This window comes from Vanacampus margaritifer, chromosome 2 (assembly GCF_051991255.1).
Source record: "Vanacampus margaritifer isolate UIUO_Vmar chromosome 2, RoL_Vmar_1.0, whole genome shotgun sequence".
In the NCBI taxonomy this organism is placed as follows: Eukaryota; Metazoa; Chordata; class Actinopteri; order Syngnathiformes; family Syngnathidae; genus Vanacampus; species Vanacampus margaritifer.
This window is the reverse complement of record NC_135433.1, coordinates 31,301,380-31,317,716: the sequence shown is the minus strand read 5'-3', so window position 1 is coordinate 31,317,716 and position 16,337 is coordinate 31,301,380. Positions and strand designations below refer to the sequence as shown.

Sequence of the window (16,337 nt, the reverse complement as noted above, 5' to 3'; positions counted from 1 at the left end):
TCAACCAGGGCCGTGTTGCAACAAGCTCTTTTCCCCAGTGTTTTTGCTAATTGCTGAAAAACAGAAACAGATACAAATATACTTGTTTTCCTGATGAAAGAAGAGACTCTAATCTTTTGCTAGGTTCCATGTTTTTATAGCAATAGAACACAATGTTCTGTGGGCCTTGCAAAATCAGTCAAAATCCAGTAAAACAGCTGGGAGCGAAGGGGGTTGCTTCAGTGAAAATGGCTGGGAGTGAATGAGTTAATGATTTTACATCCAAGTGAGTATGCAGTTCTTAGAATAAAAAGCAAACAAACATGTTTTTTCAAACGGTGTGGTATCGGTATTGTGTTGGCATCGACCGATACGGCACAGCCAGGTATCGGAATCGGCATGGGAAGCCAAAAAGTAATATCGGAACAACACTAGTTCAAAAATTGCATCCTTATAATTTGTCTAAAAACATTTTCAAAATGAGACACTAGAGGAAAAAAATATTCATAACAGAGTAGGGAGGGTGATTTGCATGGAAAGGGGAGACAAGAATGACCAAACCTGGGTGTAATATCACTAAAAATGCAGAGTTCTGAATTCAGAAATGAATCTTAAGCCTGCAGTGGAGAGGCCGCGTGCGTGTGCCTGTGTGTGCGTGTGTGTGACAAAGACAGAGAGGAAGATTAAGGGAAATGTGGAGGAAGAGCAGGAGCGGAAATTAACTTGAGGATTTATTTCTGCTTTAGTTCCATGTAGAAGCAAACAATTATTTGTGTGGCTTACAGAAAAATCTTTGTGGCTTACAATAACATCGCTGTCACAGGGAACAGACTGTAAGAGTCTACAAATACTTTGTATACTCTCGGTAATGAATAAACAACGACCAAGAGCTGCAAGAATCGTGCTGCAAAACTGAAGTTCAGCATGGTCCAGCATCAAATAAGGATGTTCATACAGATGTAGGCAAGTTTAACACAAGGGCTCTATTTTTGTATGCATCTTGATTTTCGGGCCGTTGCAAGTTTAATTAAGCATTTTAGGGAATCTGGCAGGTCACGCTACACCAAGCTGGGTGTTTCACTGGTCCGAGAGTGTATTCTTTGACACGCCCCTGGCTCACCTGACAGTTTGTTGACTGAAAGTAGACTACATTTTACCAGATCTAAGTTGTGGCTCAGGTGGATTTGATCAAGGTGCATCTGAGCTCCACACAGATGTGTGGTTGATATCATCTTATGTTATTCAAGTCGGCTGCGTTCAATCGCACAGTTCTCTTTTTCAACTGCGGGAATCTACAAAAATAAATAAAAGAAGTGTAAACGTGAGTCAGTGAGGATATAAAATAATGAACATACCTTAAACACTTACCCGTTTTTCCGCCTCCTCCTTTCCTTAAGTGATTTGGTGCCCTCGGCGAACTGCAGATTGTTCCCCCGAGAAAATAAATAAATAAATATTTAATAGCACACCACACAATAAATACCCAATTCTTATCTTGTATAAATTAACATGGATATGTGAAACAATGATTTCTTCAAATCTATTTGCAGAAATCTGGATTGGACTGACTGCTTTATTTTAAAGCCAGCAAGCTTTGCCTGGCTTTGGTGCGCAGAGCAGCATGGATATAATGGTGGAGTAAACAAGTTACAAGCAAGCTAAGAAGCTAACGCTATTTTCATGTTTATTTTTATAGACAATGATGATTGACTGACATGCATGCCTCTACCCCGGGCCAGTTTTTCTGCCTCCTCCTTGTCTATGCTTTCTTAATGCAGCACCTGAGAACTGGGACCTTTTCATTGTAAATGTTTTTTGGGGAAAAATAAATACATCTTTTTTTTCCCCCTGCAATTTAGCGCCCCCTCCACTAGATGGCGCGCTAGACGACCGCCTAGTTCCCCTATGCCCAGGGCTGGTCTTATATACTGTGTAACCTCACGTGATGATAACATATTGCACTTCTGACCTTGTGGCTTACTTTGAGTAGTTTTTAGTTTATGCAAATGCTAATTAGCAAGACGGAACAACAACATCAGCTTGTGCATGAGAAATCAGATGATGCCTACCTCCCCAACCGTGCCCGAGCCATGCACAGAGGTGTACTTTACGCATAGTTAAACAAAATAGACTGTAGGCTTAAGCACAGTACAATTGATCGAGTTCATTTAACAATATCGTACCAATGGTGACATTGGAGCTGGACGGCTTTCCAGAGGCTGTGTAGATGTTGGAGGACATATTGCTCACAAATGTGTGCAGGGAGGGAATAGATTTAAACAGTTAGATTTGTATGGCCCGTGTGTGTGTGTTGCATATACTGTATGTGCACGTTAGTGATTTTCCTGGCAACACTAATTAAAATAGCAGATAAGCATCACAGAGGAACATATAATTGAATTGCACTGTTAGATGTTTGTTTTAGCCATTGCAACATTTATATTTAGAACAATTAAACCAGAAACTTTTAACTAGAGGACCATGAAATGAAATTGTTGCTTACCCGTGCACAACTCTCTGGCACGGGTCAGGCCAAATCATTTGTGGGTGGGTGCACTAATACACACAGCTTTAATGACTTCAAATCAAGTATGAAGTATTCTATTGTCATTATGCATGGTTTTGTTATTGTGGCTTAACCGTGATCCACTTAGATTTGCATCAGGATTTCACAAAAGTGTGTAAGTAGGACTTCAGAAGTCATTCATTTTTTGGGTGAATGAGGCCCATTATTTGCAATAGCCTTCGATTAATTTGAATCTAAATGAAGATTGATAGACAATAGCTTTACTGTCACGGTTGGCTGTACTTGTGGACCCAAGTGTGGAGAGGCAGAGCGAGCAGGCCAAGGTAAAGTCCCAAAACAAAAGTTTTATTAATTAAACAAAAACAAGGTTGTGCACAATGTGACGACAGGATAAAAACAAAAACAACAAAGTCCTAAAACGAAGCAAACTTAAATGGCATGACGAGGTATTCACAAGACATGGGAGAAACCACAAAACGTGAAAACGACAAACTGACAAAGACTCAAACAAAAACAGGAGACTCAGGTCCCGTCCACACGAAAGCCAGTTTCAATGTTTCAAAGTTTCTTACCGTTTAGGCCGTTCGTCCACATGACGGCGCGGTTTCGGAACTTGAAACTGATCACTTTTGAAACCGGGCTCCAGAGTGGAAAGATTTCCGTCCGTCTGGACACCTTATGCAGAATACTCCTCCAGTGATGACGTAATGGTCGCAGCTCGATGACCATGATTAATGACGTATGCGCCAATTCTTGCGCGAACCGTCAGTCTGTCAACAACAATGGCGGATAGCTGTTTTGTACTGTGTTTTGCGTAGCCTCCTTAGCTTGCTTATGCTTTTGCAGCAAAAAATGTTGCTTCTTTGTTCCCACGTTCAACAAGCGGTGTTGTACTTGAATCACCCGCCATTGTCACGTCTCCTGTGTTTTTTCTTTTTCAGGCCGTTTTGATACACGCAAAGCCATGTTTGTTCTGTAGATTGCAATAAAGTTAGGGAAAAAAAGTGTTTGTCTTCTTCGCTGATTCTTCTACGCTTTTCGTTAACTTCCCGTGGCTGCCTTACAGCGCCACTTCAGACTTGGCATATATATATTACAGTCGTTAAACGTCCTCAGCATCTTCTTTTGGACACACATTCAAGTCTTGAAATGCTTCTGTGTGTACGAGATTTGTTTGAGGAACGAAGCTGGCTTTACTTCTGTCTGGACGGGGCCTAAATACACTCACACTGATTGACACAACAAGAAACACCTGGGTGAGACACAAGTGGCTGAGGGCACTGATTGGTCAACACACGGGGAAGGGAAGACGTGGTTACACATGATGAGACAAGGGGAGGGACAAGGAACACACAACAAAACACTGATCACACAGAGAAAGACGGAAACAACACGCAAAATCAAACAAAAACCCAACTCCATAGAACCGAAACATGACATTTAGGCCCCGTCCAGAAAAATCTCGTACACACAGAAGTATTACAAGACTTGCGTGAGTCCAAAAGAAGACGCTGAGGACGTTTAACGGCTGTAATGTATATGTCAAGTCTGGAGTGGCGCTGTAGCGCAGCCACGGGGAGTTAACAAAAAGCGTAGAAGCAGAATCAGCGAAAAAGACGAACACTTTTTTTCCTAACTTTATTGCAATCTACAGAACAAATATGGCTTTGCGTGTATCGAAACAACATGAAAAAGACGAAAACAGGAGACGTGACAACGGCGGGTGATTCAAGTACAACACTGCTTGTTGAACGTGGGAATAAAGAAGCAAAATATTTTTGCTGCAAAAGCATAAGCAAGCTAAGGAGGCTACGCAAAACACAGTACAACTGGCTTTGGTGTGGACGGGGCCCTATTCCCTTGATTCTCACCACATTGCAACGGAAACTAATTACATACAATCAAAAGAAAGAAAACATATATAGTATTCCAGAGTGTCTAAAAATGGCTGCATGCTCATTAGCTTTCATAACACAATTAGATTAAATGGACATAAATTCCAGTCAGAAGAAACATGATGCTTTATTTATATATATATATATATATATATATATATATATATATATATATATATATATATATATATATATATATATATATATATATATATTTATATTTATATATATATATATATAAGTCTGGGATTTCAATTAACTGCAATGTTTAATCATTTTAAGACTGTATTTTTTTATTTATTGAATGAATAGATACGTATTGAAACCATTCAACTTCTTAAATGTATTTCATATGAATGGATTGTGAGATTTATGGGTGTATTAAAAGGCAGAGGGTATCTCGGTACCCATTAGCATCTGGAGCCGACCAGGCATAGATTTGGTTAATGGAGGACCAACACTCCGAGGCCATCTGCCATTGTTTGCTTTTCATAGTAAGAAGAAGCCTATTGTCATATCACTCCATATCATTCCAAGCTAAGCATACGGTCCACCCTCACAGATACATTTTCATATTTGTAATAAGTATCACACAGTATATCCATTTAATTGACATCTTCCCTTGCCTGGGATCACGTTTCCTATTTTTACGTCAGTTAATGTCATAAAATCGCATCTATAGCATTTATTGGATGGTTGCCAGAATATACAATATATATTGCAGTGACTCTCTCAGTGACTCTGGTTAGCCGTAAATAATTACTGAGCTACAGACAGCGTTAATTATCTCATAAATATAAATGTTAAGTTCTGTTAAGCAAGCCTTGGGTACAGGCAGTCGACAAAGGGACAGATGACTGGTGAAGCCAAAACACTGCAGCAAGTTTTAATGAGGTGACAGGGGACTCTGAGAGAAACACAAAAGAAAGCCATCTCAGAAGGAATGCACACATTCACACACACAAATGTGCTGTATGATAGAGAAGTAGTCGTGCATAGAAAGAACACGCACTGCAGCAAGATAACATGCCCAGTTGGATTTTTGTCTGATTTGCTGCTGGTCTGTGATGAATTCTGTCTTCGGCAAAACAGGCCAGTCTGACACCGCGGGCTGATGAGCTTAAACGGTCAAAAGATTAAGCTCGGAATTCCTCATGTCAATCATGTCAATCATAGCATGGAGTGATGCTTTTACGGTGTTGTAGCAGTTTGGGGGATTACCCCTTTGAAATGTAGTTCTAAATACCACTACATTACGATGCTGAAATATAGACAAACGAAAAAAAATACATCAATTACAAGCCTACACTAGAGTAAGATAAAGCCGTTAGGCATAATCCATATTCAGAGTCTTGTCTCGAGCTGCCCTGTTGGCCTCCATAACCCAGTTGTTATGGCTGTTATTGGGGAAAGCTGCTTTGTACTGGTCAGTTGTAGGAAGGGTTTGGATATGGTTGGCTGAGTTGACCTATATTTGGCTGCCTTCCCTGTCTGGGTGGGTGGTTAATATCCTCCCTTCGCTCTTGTGTTTTTTCAAATGAAAACCTAACGGAACATTCAAACTCAAGCTTGATTTTCCCTGCAATTTGATGGAATCAATCATGCATATGTGCAGTGCTGTTAACACTCACGCTTTTCCGCCCTCTTTCACACTCCCACACTTCACTTTCATTTCTCACACCAAGAAAAAGTACCGATGAAAAACGGGGTTTGTCAGTGTTGAAAACGGCGCTGTTGTTTCTGCGCTCTAATTGGATGTTGCACCTGTCACTTAAGAATACAGTCAGGCTCTGCTGTTTTTTTTTTTTTTTCCCTGCATGGGAGGCTATTTCTTTTCCCTCTTAGAGTTGTGCATGTACCTGAAGTAAGTACCTGTTCACTTGAGTTCAAGTACACATTAGTGATCGTGACGGATAGTTACCTACGTGGTTTGCCACTTTGAGCAATGCACGAGTGTGCTAATTTTTTCTATTTTTATCGCACCTCCAATTAGGTTGTAGCCGTTGTGTAGTGTAGTGTCGTATATCATTCCCACCATAGCAGAACCACAAATTCTTCCTAGCGAACTCGTATGTGGTTAATAGGAGTAAACCCTTTCAAACCAGATAACATCGGCTTGTCTTCAAACAGCAATTGAGATCATTAGCCAATGTGCAGATATGGCAGACGCGCGGCAATTGTTTGGCCAGTGACATGAAATATTTGTAGAACTTGTAGAAACATTTATGTTAGGTGGGGGGTGTACTCAGGGTTTCTATTTACCAGTAGATATTTTTGCAATTACACGGTATTATAAATTTCTTTAGCTGATAGCCTATGTTTTTTAAAAGTTTTTTTTAGTTTGTATGTTTTTTAATTGAACTGTTTTGACAGTTGTGGTTTAAATTGTTAGCCTACTTTACTTTATTGATTGTGAATAAAGTATCTTTGGCCCTAAATTTAAGTCCTAGTTCTCTAGCAAGCTCTAGTGGGTTAAAAAAAACAACGTTTTAAAGCTTTTTGCCTGTGTTGTTTGAAATGGCACCATTTATCTATTTTTGCCACGTTGGTGAGCTCCTATTCCATTTCTGCTTATGCCCAGACATTTTCTGTCCACTGTCGGTGCCAGATATGATTGGGCTGCATGATTGTAAGCATATAATGTATTTGTATTATGTGAAATATTTCTTCATACAACATGTCCATGTTTTCCCTCCAAATAATCATTAACCACAATTCGGTTCCCAAAGCCACACATTGTTGCCACTTCTATCCTTTAGCATGACATCATCAGCCGGTATGCAGGCCAGCAAAGGACCCCGTTACAATCTTGCATCCCCATCACACGCGAGATTAGGCGCTTTATCAAGACTAACATTCTAAAAAGGATCTACACCATACACAGAAAGACATAATGATGTCCGATCAAGGATGACTAAAGAATACACTGGAGGCAAAAAAAAGATGCATTTTAACATAAATAAAGAGAGTTGTTTATTAACAGTAACATTGAGTTGAGCTGGATAGAATACTAGCAAGCAAGCAAGCTAGCCAGCCAGATAGATAGATAGACAAACAGACAGACATTTTGAAGCTGAGTGAATGAAATGATATATATATATATATATATACTGTATATATATATATATATATATATATATATATATATATATATATATATGTATTCAGTATAGATAAATGGGTTATATATCATAAAGTTCAGTTGTGGTTTTGCACATTTTCTTTAGCACTGTTTTGGCCTCTGCGCTAATTTGAGCTGTTTCCACTTTGTTGTTTCCTATGGCAGTTTTTTTTTCTCTATTGTGTAATTTGGTGGATAGTTAACAACATTTCCAAATGAGAGAGAAAGTATTCTTGCTTCAAGTTGTTTATTTGTCACCATAAATGTTAATTGAAATTACTTTCAACACGGTCATTATCGTTAGCATAACACGAGTCTGCTAACTTAATGCAAACATACAAATATCAGTCCCCGGGAGGAACATTTCTCCACCTACATGGTGGCACCGCGCGACCTCACATCCACACAGCGAGCACTCTGGTGACTGAACAGCAGCAACGAAGCAATTCCCCAGCTTCTCAATATCCTCTATTGACATTTCAGAGCTTATGTCACAAGTCAAAATGGAGGTCTTACTTGGTGAAATGACACTCTCTGATCATTGAAACGCATTGGATTTCGGATTGTTGTAATTTGACTTGTTGTGTGGATTACGTTGATTTCATAATAAAGGAAACATTTGCATTGCGTTGTATTGTGGAAATATCAGAAATGCCCGGATGTTCGGAATTGTCAGTACTCTCATATATATATATAAAACTGCGCCAAACACAGCACAATTCTGGCCCGCTGAATTCCATCACAATGAAGGGAGGTGGCCACAAGATGCCCACATATCAGGAACTAATCAATCAGAACAACAGCTTATATACATTTTAAAGATGTATTATGATTTATGAGAAATCTTTTTTTTGTGTGTGTTATTCCTTAGTTTGATGACAATAGCTCGAAAAAAGATATCCTGCTCATTTCCTACCCAAACTATCTTGCAAACCCGGTAAAAGGATATCAAAGATTATAGAATAATTTAATATATTATGGCATGGCACCAGACTGTCAAGCATTGCAAAAATGTTACTTAAATTTGCAGTACACTCAATAAAAGCTATTTCATGGTGACTGTCATTTTCTACAGCCCTTACCCTCTCTCTGTGAGTTGGAGCCTGTCCCTTCTGACTTTGGGTAAACCCTGGCCTAGTAACCACTAGTCATTCCTAGGCCACATATAGACAAACAACCATTCACAATTGCTTTCACACTTATGGACAATTGAATCTTTTGTTTTGGGAATGTGTGAGGAAGCAACAGAACATGCACACAGAAGGGCCTGAGATGAGATTCAAATCAAGGGACTGTCGACTGTGAGGCAGATGTGCTAAAAACAAGTTGTGTTGCCACCCCGGAATGTATTATTTCACTAGCATTACTTATGGGAGAATTAGTTATGCAATATGCTCACTGACTGTCGTGTAGCGTATTCCTCTGGTACGGTGACTTTCTAGCAACAAAACTAGACAACTAACTTGAATAAACCAGTGACAGATTGGACAACAAAACAAGGAACCGCTAGCAGGAAAGAAAAAATGAAAACAAAACATGAAGTCATCATGTCCAGTGTGCAGCCAAGCATTTGTGAGGAACAAGGGACGGTTCTGGAAGGGCTCAGGTGCACTGTAGCGTTGCAGATTCAAACGTAACCTGCGACCTTTGAGGCCATCCTCTTTCTGTCACCCTCCACTGGACGCCATTAAATAAAGCAGAAATGCACTGAAAAGGCGAGGAGACGGTGAAAATAGGTCAAGTGTGGAGAAGCGTTAGAAAGGCAGCTTGGCGGAGGAAGAGGACACTACAGAGATGCAGCATGTGATGTGGAAAGGAGGATGGTAATGAAATATGTAAATATGTAGAAAATAGATTGAAGACACGTCCGCCATATAAAAACATTCAGTGACAAGCGATTGTTGCTTGGCAGCATGAGTTTTGCCTTTCCTGCTTTCACCTTTCTGCTCCCGACCCTTTTTACTGCTCACAGCTCGCTTTTCTTTTTCTTTTTTTTTGTAATGCGGCCCTAGGCTGTTGCTGTCTCATGCCGACAGCCAGCCATGCGTCTGCATAAATATGTGTGTGTGTATGTGCATGTGTCAAGTCCTCATGACAAGTCTTTCATCAGCGTGTAAAGCTGGCTGATGCAGCCGTTACGCCAGCTCCGTGCTGCATCAGGATTACAAGGTGCATATGATGCCTGTGTCCTCCCACTCGTGCTCTAATACAGGATGGCACGTGGCCGCCTTGACTCCGTGTGTGTATTGTCCCAAGACCCTCTGAGGCAACACATGTAGATTCTTATTGCCGGACTGACTTTGTTAATAGATCAGGATTATCTCATGCCAGAGAGTGTATTGCTAATCGTGTTTATTCTACTCAAGCATTCCATCTAAATAGCTTGTTATTAGGTTAATGTGTCCATGCATGCCTAATTTGAAAAGCTTTTTCTACCCACATGGTTTTCAAACGATGCCTAAATTAATCTCTGGCTTTACACATTTATTTTTTTAGCAGCTATGTGCAGTAATGTGACAGTAAAGTCAGCTTCTAAATCCTTTGTATGGCACTATGATACGCTAATTTGTAGTACCAATAAGAGCCTTGCTTTCATTGCCATTTCAACCTCAAATTACCAACTTTCGTGGTGATTGGCATTATTCTAGCACTGTATAATATACAAGGTGTGTCAGAAGGACTGGTGTCAAGTGGTGAATAGGCATGGGCCGATAACCGGTTTGACGATTTACCGTGGTTTTAAAAAGTCAAGGTTTCAATAACCGCTAATACTGAATGTCACCGCTAATAAGCTCTTCTTGCGAAGATACGTAAACAAGCCAATTTGAAGTTGATTGCCTTCAATTAACTTTCTTCTCCTACTACAGCGAGTGCAAGTGCAGTGGTGCAGCAGGAGGAGGGGAGACGCCTATCCTAGCCTGTCCTTAATATAGATAGATAAATAAATAAATAAGTGTAGGACATCATGAGTAACTGGGGTCTGTTTTAAAAATAGCTCACCGGTAATGGGACTCTCTGGCATTTTGGCATTTTATCGGCTGATAATCGGTCAATCCCTAGTTAAAAGTGTCACATGCAATTGTTCCTTGTGCAATACATATGCATTGGGCACTGTTAGGCTCCAAATTCCACCACCCGTTATCGTTAAAGTCGGCATCATTTCCGGTCCGGCTCCAGGCGACCTGAGTAGCTCCTGCCTTCGACGGGAACTTTCCAAATCCAATAAGACATGGCAGCACTGCGCTAGTGAAGAAAACTATTAAGCAGGCAACTGACACGAGACATACATTTTATGAATAACTTTTCGCCCCAAAAAAGTGGAGCACTGTATCAGCTGGAACTTTTCTAGACACGAGTCACTCCTAACTGATTCACAGACACCGCTATGCTATACTGTATACGTGGCCAGTATACTGACCATGCTACATGCTGTATTACATTGCTATCAGAAGAGCTACTTTCAGTTAAGTTAAAAAAAATAAAGTGTATTTGCCAGCAACTTTTTAAATCAAATGAAACGGCTTTCAATCAGGTGTAGCTTAATAATCAATCTACATCACTCTCATGTTGACTTCAGTGTCTCAAAGTCCAAGAGTATCAGATAGCGTGACTATCTTTCAGCCCAAACCATGGCATGTTAGCTCAAAAGTAATAATAAAAGGGTTGCATGTTTCCTTGTTTTCTAGGAGTGATGCCAGTGCCTGAAGCGTTGTCTGACACTGCCAGCGCTGCCAGCATGTTGAGCCCCGTCCTCAATGCCTCCAACGGAGATGGATCAGAGTCGGAAACCACCTCCGCCATCCTGGCCTCTGTCAAGGAACAGGTATGAAGTGTGTGTCCGAGCAACATAAAAACAAGGCTCTCATTGTTAATGAAAATCAATTAACGAAAGTCACAAATAGATGACCCATCCAAACCTATTTATATTATGTCTTTATTATATTTATTTTCGAGCCTTGTACAATAATTACTGTTGAGGTTGGTATTGAACCTATTTGTTCAACGGATGTCTTCTTCTTTTCCTTTCGGCTTTTCCCTTCAGTGGTCGCCACAGCGAATCCGTTGCCTCCATCTAACCCTGTCCTCTGCATTCTCTGCTCTCACACCAACTACCTTTATGTCCTCTTTAACTACATCCATAACCCATAAACCTCATTGGTCTTCCTCTAAACCTCCTGCCTGACATTTGGAAACTCAGCACCCTTCTGCCAATATACTCACAATCTCTCCTCTGGACATGTCCAAACCATCTCAGTCTGGCCTCTCTGACTTTATCTCCAAAGCCTCTAACATGTGCTTTCCCTCTGATGTACTCATTCCTGATTCTATCCATCCTGGTCACTCCCAAAGACAACCTCAGCATCTTCATCTCTGCCATTTCCAGCTCTGCCTCCTGTCTTTTCCTCAGTGGCAATGTCTCCAGACCAAACAACATCGCTGGTCTCACCACATTTCCTTTCATTTCAGCCGAAACCCTTCGATCACACATCACACCTGACACTTTTCTCCACCCGTTCCAGCCTGCCTGCGCACGCTTCTTCACTTCTTTTCCACAGTTTCCATTGCTTTGGACTGTTGACCCTAAATACTTAAACTACTCCACCTTCTTGGTCTCATCTCCCTGTAACCTCACTCTTCCACTTGGGTCCTTCCCATTCTCACACATACTCCGTCTTGCTATGGCTAATCTTCATTCCCCTCCTTTCCAGGGCAAACCTCCACGCCTCTAGCTTCTCCTCCACCTGTTCCCTGCTCTCACTACAGATCACAATGTCATCTGCAGACATAATAGTCCATGGAGATTCCTGTATAACCTCATCTGTCATTCTGTCCATCACTATAGCGAACAAGAAGGGGCTCAGAGCTGATCCCTGATGTAATCCCACCTCCACTTTGAACTCCTCCATCACACCTACAGCACATCTCATCACTGTCTTATAGTCCTCATACATGTCCTGCACCCTTGAACATACTTCTCTGCTATTCCAGACTTCCTCATACAAACCCAAGTTCATCTCTGGGCACCCTGTCATAAGTTTATTTGTTCAACCGATGTAATCTCTGTATTTCCTCTTTCCAAGACATTTTGGACATTTGTATACTTCTAACTTTGGAGAAAGTATTTTTTTGTTCCAGCATGACTGTGAAAGTAGCAAAGTCCTTTAAGCTTGGTTTGACGAGTTTGGCATGATAGAACTTGCTAGCAAAGCTATCAACAGCTTGTCGAACACAGACTGTAGCATTTCAATGGATGATACACTGTAATGTTCTTGTTACTAAATGCAATTCGGAGAGTTTTCACTTTGACTGCAGCCAAAATGAAAGTGAGGGATCTGCTAAACTGCTGCTAACCAATAATGCATTTTTTTCTCCCGAAATAATCCACCCAGCAGATATTTCAGCCTGGGTCCAAATGTTGGACAGATGGGCTGCACCACTAATCACCAACATTGCCACCCAAAAATCATATTATGCTTGTATTTAAATGTACTGCACTTCAAATCAGCTTATTCTCATAATACCAATCATAACGTACACAAATCCGACTATAACGGATTAGATTTCATTTTAAATGCAAGTTACTAATATAGAAATAAAACTGTGTTTGCAGAAATGAGACAATTGTCCATCATAGATGTCATTTCCCGGAGACTACATCTAAACTGGGGAATCCAGGTCCAGAAAGTAAAAACTCTTTAAACAGTTTGGCTTTATCCACAGGTGCATCTACTCAACAGGTGGAGATTAGCTCGTTGACCTACCAGTTAAGTAGAAACACCTGTGGCTAAAGCCAATCTGTGTCATGGTTTTTACTTTCTGGACCTGGATTCCCCAACCCTGGTCACATAGCTGACACTCGTCACAAATCAATCATCTCTATGGTTCAGTTATTACTAGTGTACTGGCACATATGTCCACTTTATGCGTTTTGTTTCAAGTAGGATTAAATTATAGTCTGATGTATTCAGCAGTTACTCTTCATAACTTCGCCACCCTCCTGAGCAGCATATATTCGGAGTGACTCATAAAGATACACATTGGGCAAAAAAAAAAAAAAAAAAATGGTCCAGTCGAGGCATTGCTTTCCTAGTTTTCAATTTTTGGTTATGGTCAAGAATTTGCATTTCGATGTATCCCTACTTAGTTACCCACTGTTACACAACAGCACAAAACAAGAATGCAGTCTTAAACTGGTGCAAGAGGTAAGAATGTGACGTGCGAACTTGCCATCCCATGGTTGGATAATAAAATCGACAGCAGTTACAGCACCCCTTGTTCTTTCAGTTCACCTGCCACTGTATTGCCTTCATCCTCTCTATCCCATGTCATATAGTCCCAAAAAATCCTCCTCTCTTTTGGTTGACACTAAGTTTTGATGTTTTCGCAGACCCTTACATACGGCTCATTTAAAAAGTTTGTGTGGCGCCATTGTGGGCATGAACGAAGCCGACTTGATTTGCGGCCAATCGAAGCGGCTCCTTCAAATGCTGTGTAAAGAAGCCCACCGATAGGCATGGCGCAAAAAGAAACAGATTTTCTCGTGTCCTGTGGCAGGTTGAGGCACGTGAAGTACGTTTATAAGGAATTGCAAGCCAACCTCCATGGACGCTTGGAGAAAGCCTTCCACACTGTACTTACATTAATCTATTACTTGTGTATGTTAAAGTATACTATTTTAATAATTCTTTGTACTAAACCGACAAACATTAAGTAATACAGTACTTGTGCTGTTTTTTTTTAGATTTTGTACCCCAAATATGAGAGAGTCATTGGAAATTGAACATGTCGGTGTCATGTTTATTTTCAGTCTTGTTTACTCCCTGTCATGTTTTCCTTGTGTTTTCCCCTTGTCTTGTCATTTCCTGTTTTATTGTGAAAAGTCTGACTCCTCTCGTTTCTGGTCACTTGCCCTTCCTCGTGTGGTGTCTGTGTCAACCCTGATTGTGTCCACCTTTCCCCATTACCCTCATGTGTCATCCAATCAGTGCCCTCAGCCAGGTGTGTCTTGTCATGTCATTAGTGTTGGTGTATTTAGTCGGTTGTCTCCCCCCTGTCTGTGTCGGTTCATTTTTGCTGTTGCAACTGTCGTAAGTCTTTCGCCACGTCACGCTGACCTCTTCGCCTGATCAGGATCCATGTCATGTTGTTAGTCTCGCCTTAGTTGTTTTGTCATGTTTAGCTTTATGTTTTGTTAGTTCAGTTTATTTTGCATTTTGAAGTTAGTTTTTTTTTGATTAGATATTAAAACGTCTTTTTGGACTGCACCTCTGCCTCCTTGCCCTGCCTTCCCGCATCTGGGTCCTAAAGCCCCCACCTTACTGACAGACGGTTTATAAGATGTCCTACATGTACTATGTGCTGGACTACACTGGCAAAGATTTCAATAAAGTACTATGTAAGTATATTATCTACTCACAAGTATGGCAGATTTGCTTAGTTCAGTGGGACATAATGGAAAATTTACTTTTTAATTTTTCTATACAAATCATCTTGGTCCTGGAGTGCCTTCCTGCCCATCAAGTGTGAAATTAGACGGTACATCTTAACAGCAGTGGAGTCTCACTACCTGAACTAGTGAGTTCAACTTATAAAACTTACAAAATACAATTTGGTTTCCAAACTAATGTGAAGAAATATTGCCTCGGTCTACGCGCTGTTCTTTGGTTCACAGCATGAAGGCGGAACATTTGTTCGTGCTTTATGTCACACTGTGTGAAACATTGTTCATCCATGTGTTGTTGTTTTTTTTTTAAAGCAATTTAGTCTTGTGTATTCCTTCTGTCATGAAACAGTGAATCTAATTCAAACATCCCACCGCAACATGCTGATCGAGGTTCCACAGCAAAAGAACCATGTAGTAGGAGAGTAATTACTAAGTGCTTGCATTCAGTATACACTTCACCGTCTTCTTTCAAGTATCAGTTTACATAGCCTTGAAAAAAAAGTGACGCTAATAACTAGATCAAAGTGTATACTTCCCTGAAAGTGAAAAGCTTCCCCCTTCAAGTGTCGTGAGAATGAAGTTGCTTCACCTTTACTCCATTAACAACCTGGCAATAGACATCACTCTTCCAGTACTGTAGACAGCCTTTTACACTCACTTCGTTTCGCTGCACAGGCTGCTGAGCACGTACATTACTTACAGCTTGTTTTGTTTTTTTCAAGGGAATTTACTGGAGTGCCCTCTATTCTGAACTTTCATGCCACCTTTTTGGCAGCTTGTACATCCCTCCTCTGTAAGCTCTGCAACCCTTAACAGCTTGTCTTTCACACTCGAGCAGCCGATGTGGCCTGCTGAAATCATTTCAAGGCACGCAGGCGCCAACTATCATTTTAAAAGTGTATCTGCAATCTCATGCTTTCATACAAACATAGCCAGTTTATGTACATTGAAATACTTGCTGCTGTTTTCCTCCGTTTCATTCAACACATGCAAGATTGATTAGCAATTCAATACAATATTTCTTACTTTGGTCGGTTTCTGTCAGGCTATCGTCCATCATTTTTACAACACACCTGCTATGAAGGCAGTGCTGTTTGTAATGTGCCAGCCATGAAAAAGTTGCTTTACAATAGAAGATGTGCCATTTTGATGTATTGTCTCTTTGATGGCAGATTAAATGAAAACTCCACTGGGTATTGACAGACTATTGTTTGTCTGCTGTTTGAAAACCTCTTTTTCAAACTTTAGATATACGCTACTCACAAAAATTTAGGGATATTTGGCTTTCAGGTGAAATTTATGGAAAATGTCAAAAGTTCACGCTACAGGGATATCATATCATCAAAGTAGGACATTTAAGTAGGATTTCCT

General features: G+C 40.5%; 1 protein-coding gene and 1 long non-coding RNA gene across 12 annotated transcripts in view; one reads left to right on the top strand and one right to left on the bottom strand.

The window, feature by feature from the left end:
- Window positions 1-16,337, top strand: part of ctnnd2b (catenin (cadherin-associated protein), delta 2b) — a 144,575-nt gene that overhangs the window by 26,039 nt on the left and 102,199 nt on the right. For all 11 annotated transcript variants that reach the window (XM_077556413.1, XM_077556417.1, XM_077556411.1 and 8 more), the window contains exon 2: window positions 11,209-11,345. In XM_077556413.1, the coding sequence (XP_077412539.1) occupies window positions 11,214-11,345 (132 nt within the window). In that variant the 5' untranslated portion in view covers window positions 11,209-11,213. The remainder of the gene's footprint in view (window positions 1-11,208; window positions 11,346-16,337) is intronic.
- On the bottom strand, window positions 716-16,092 carry LOC144043156 (uncharacterized). Its single transcript, XR_013291055.1, has 3 exons — window positions 15,993-16,092; window positions 1,348-1,397; window positions 716-1,271 (listed from the first exon to the last, which is right to left on the bottom strand). It is a non-coding gene; the product is annotated as an uncharacterized LOC144043156 (long non-coding RNA).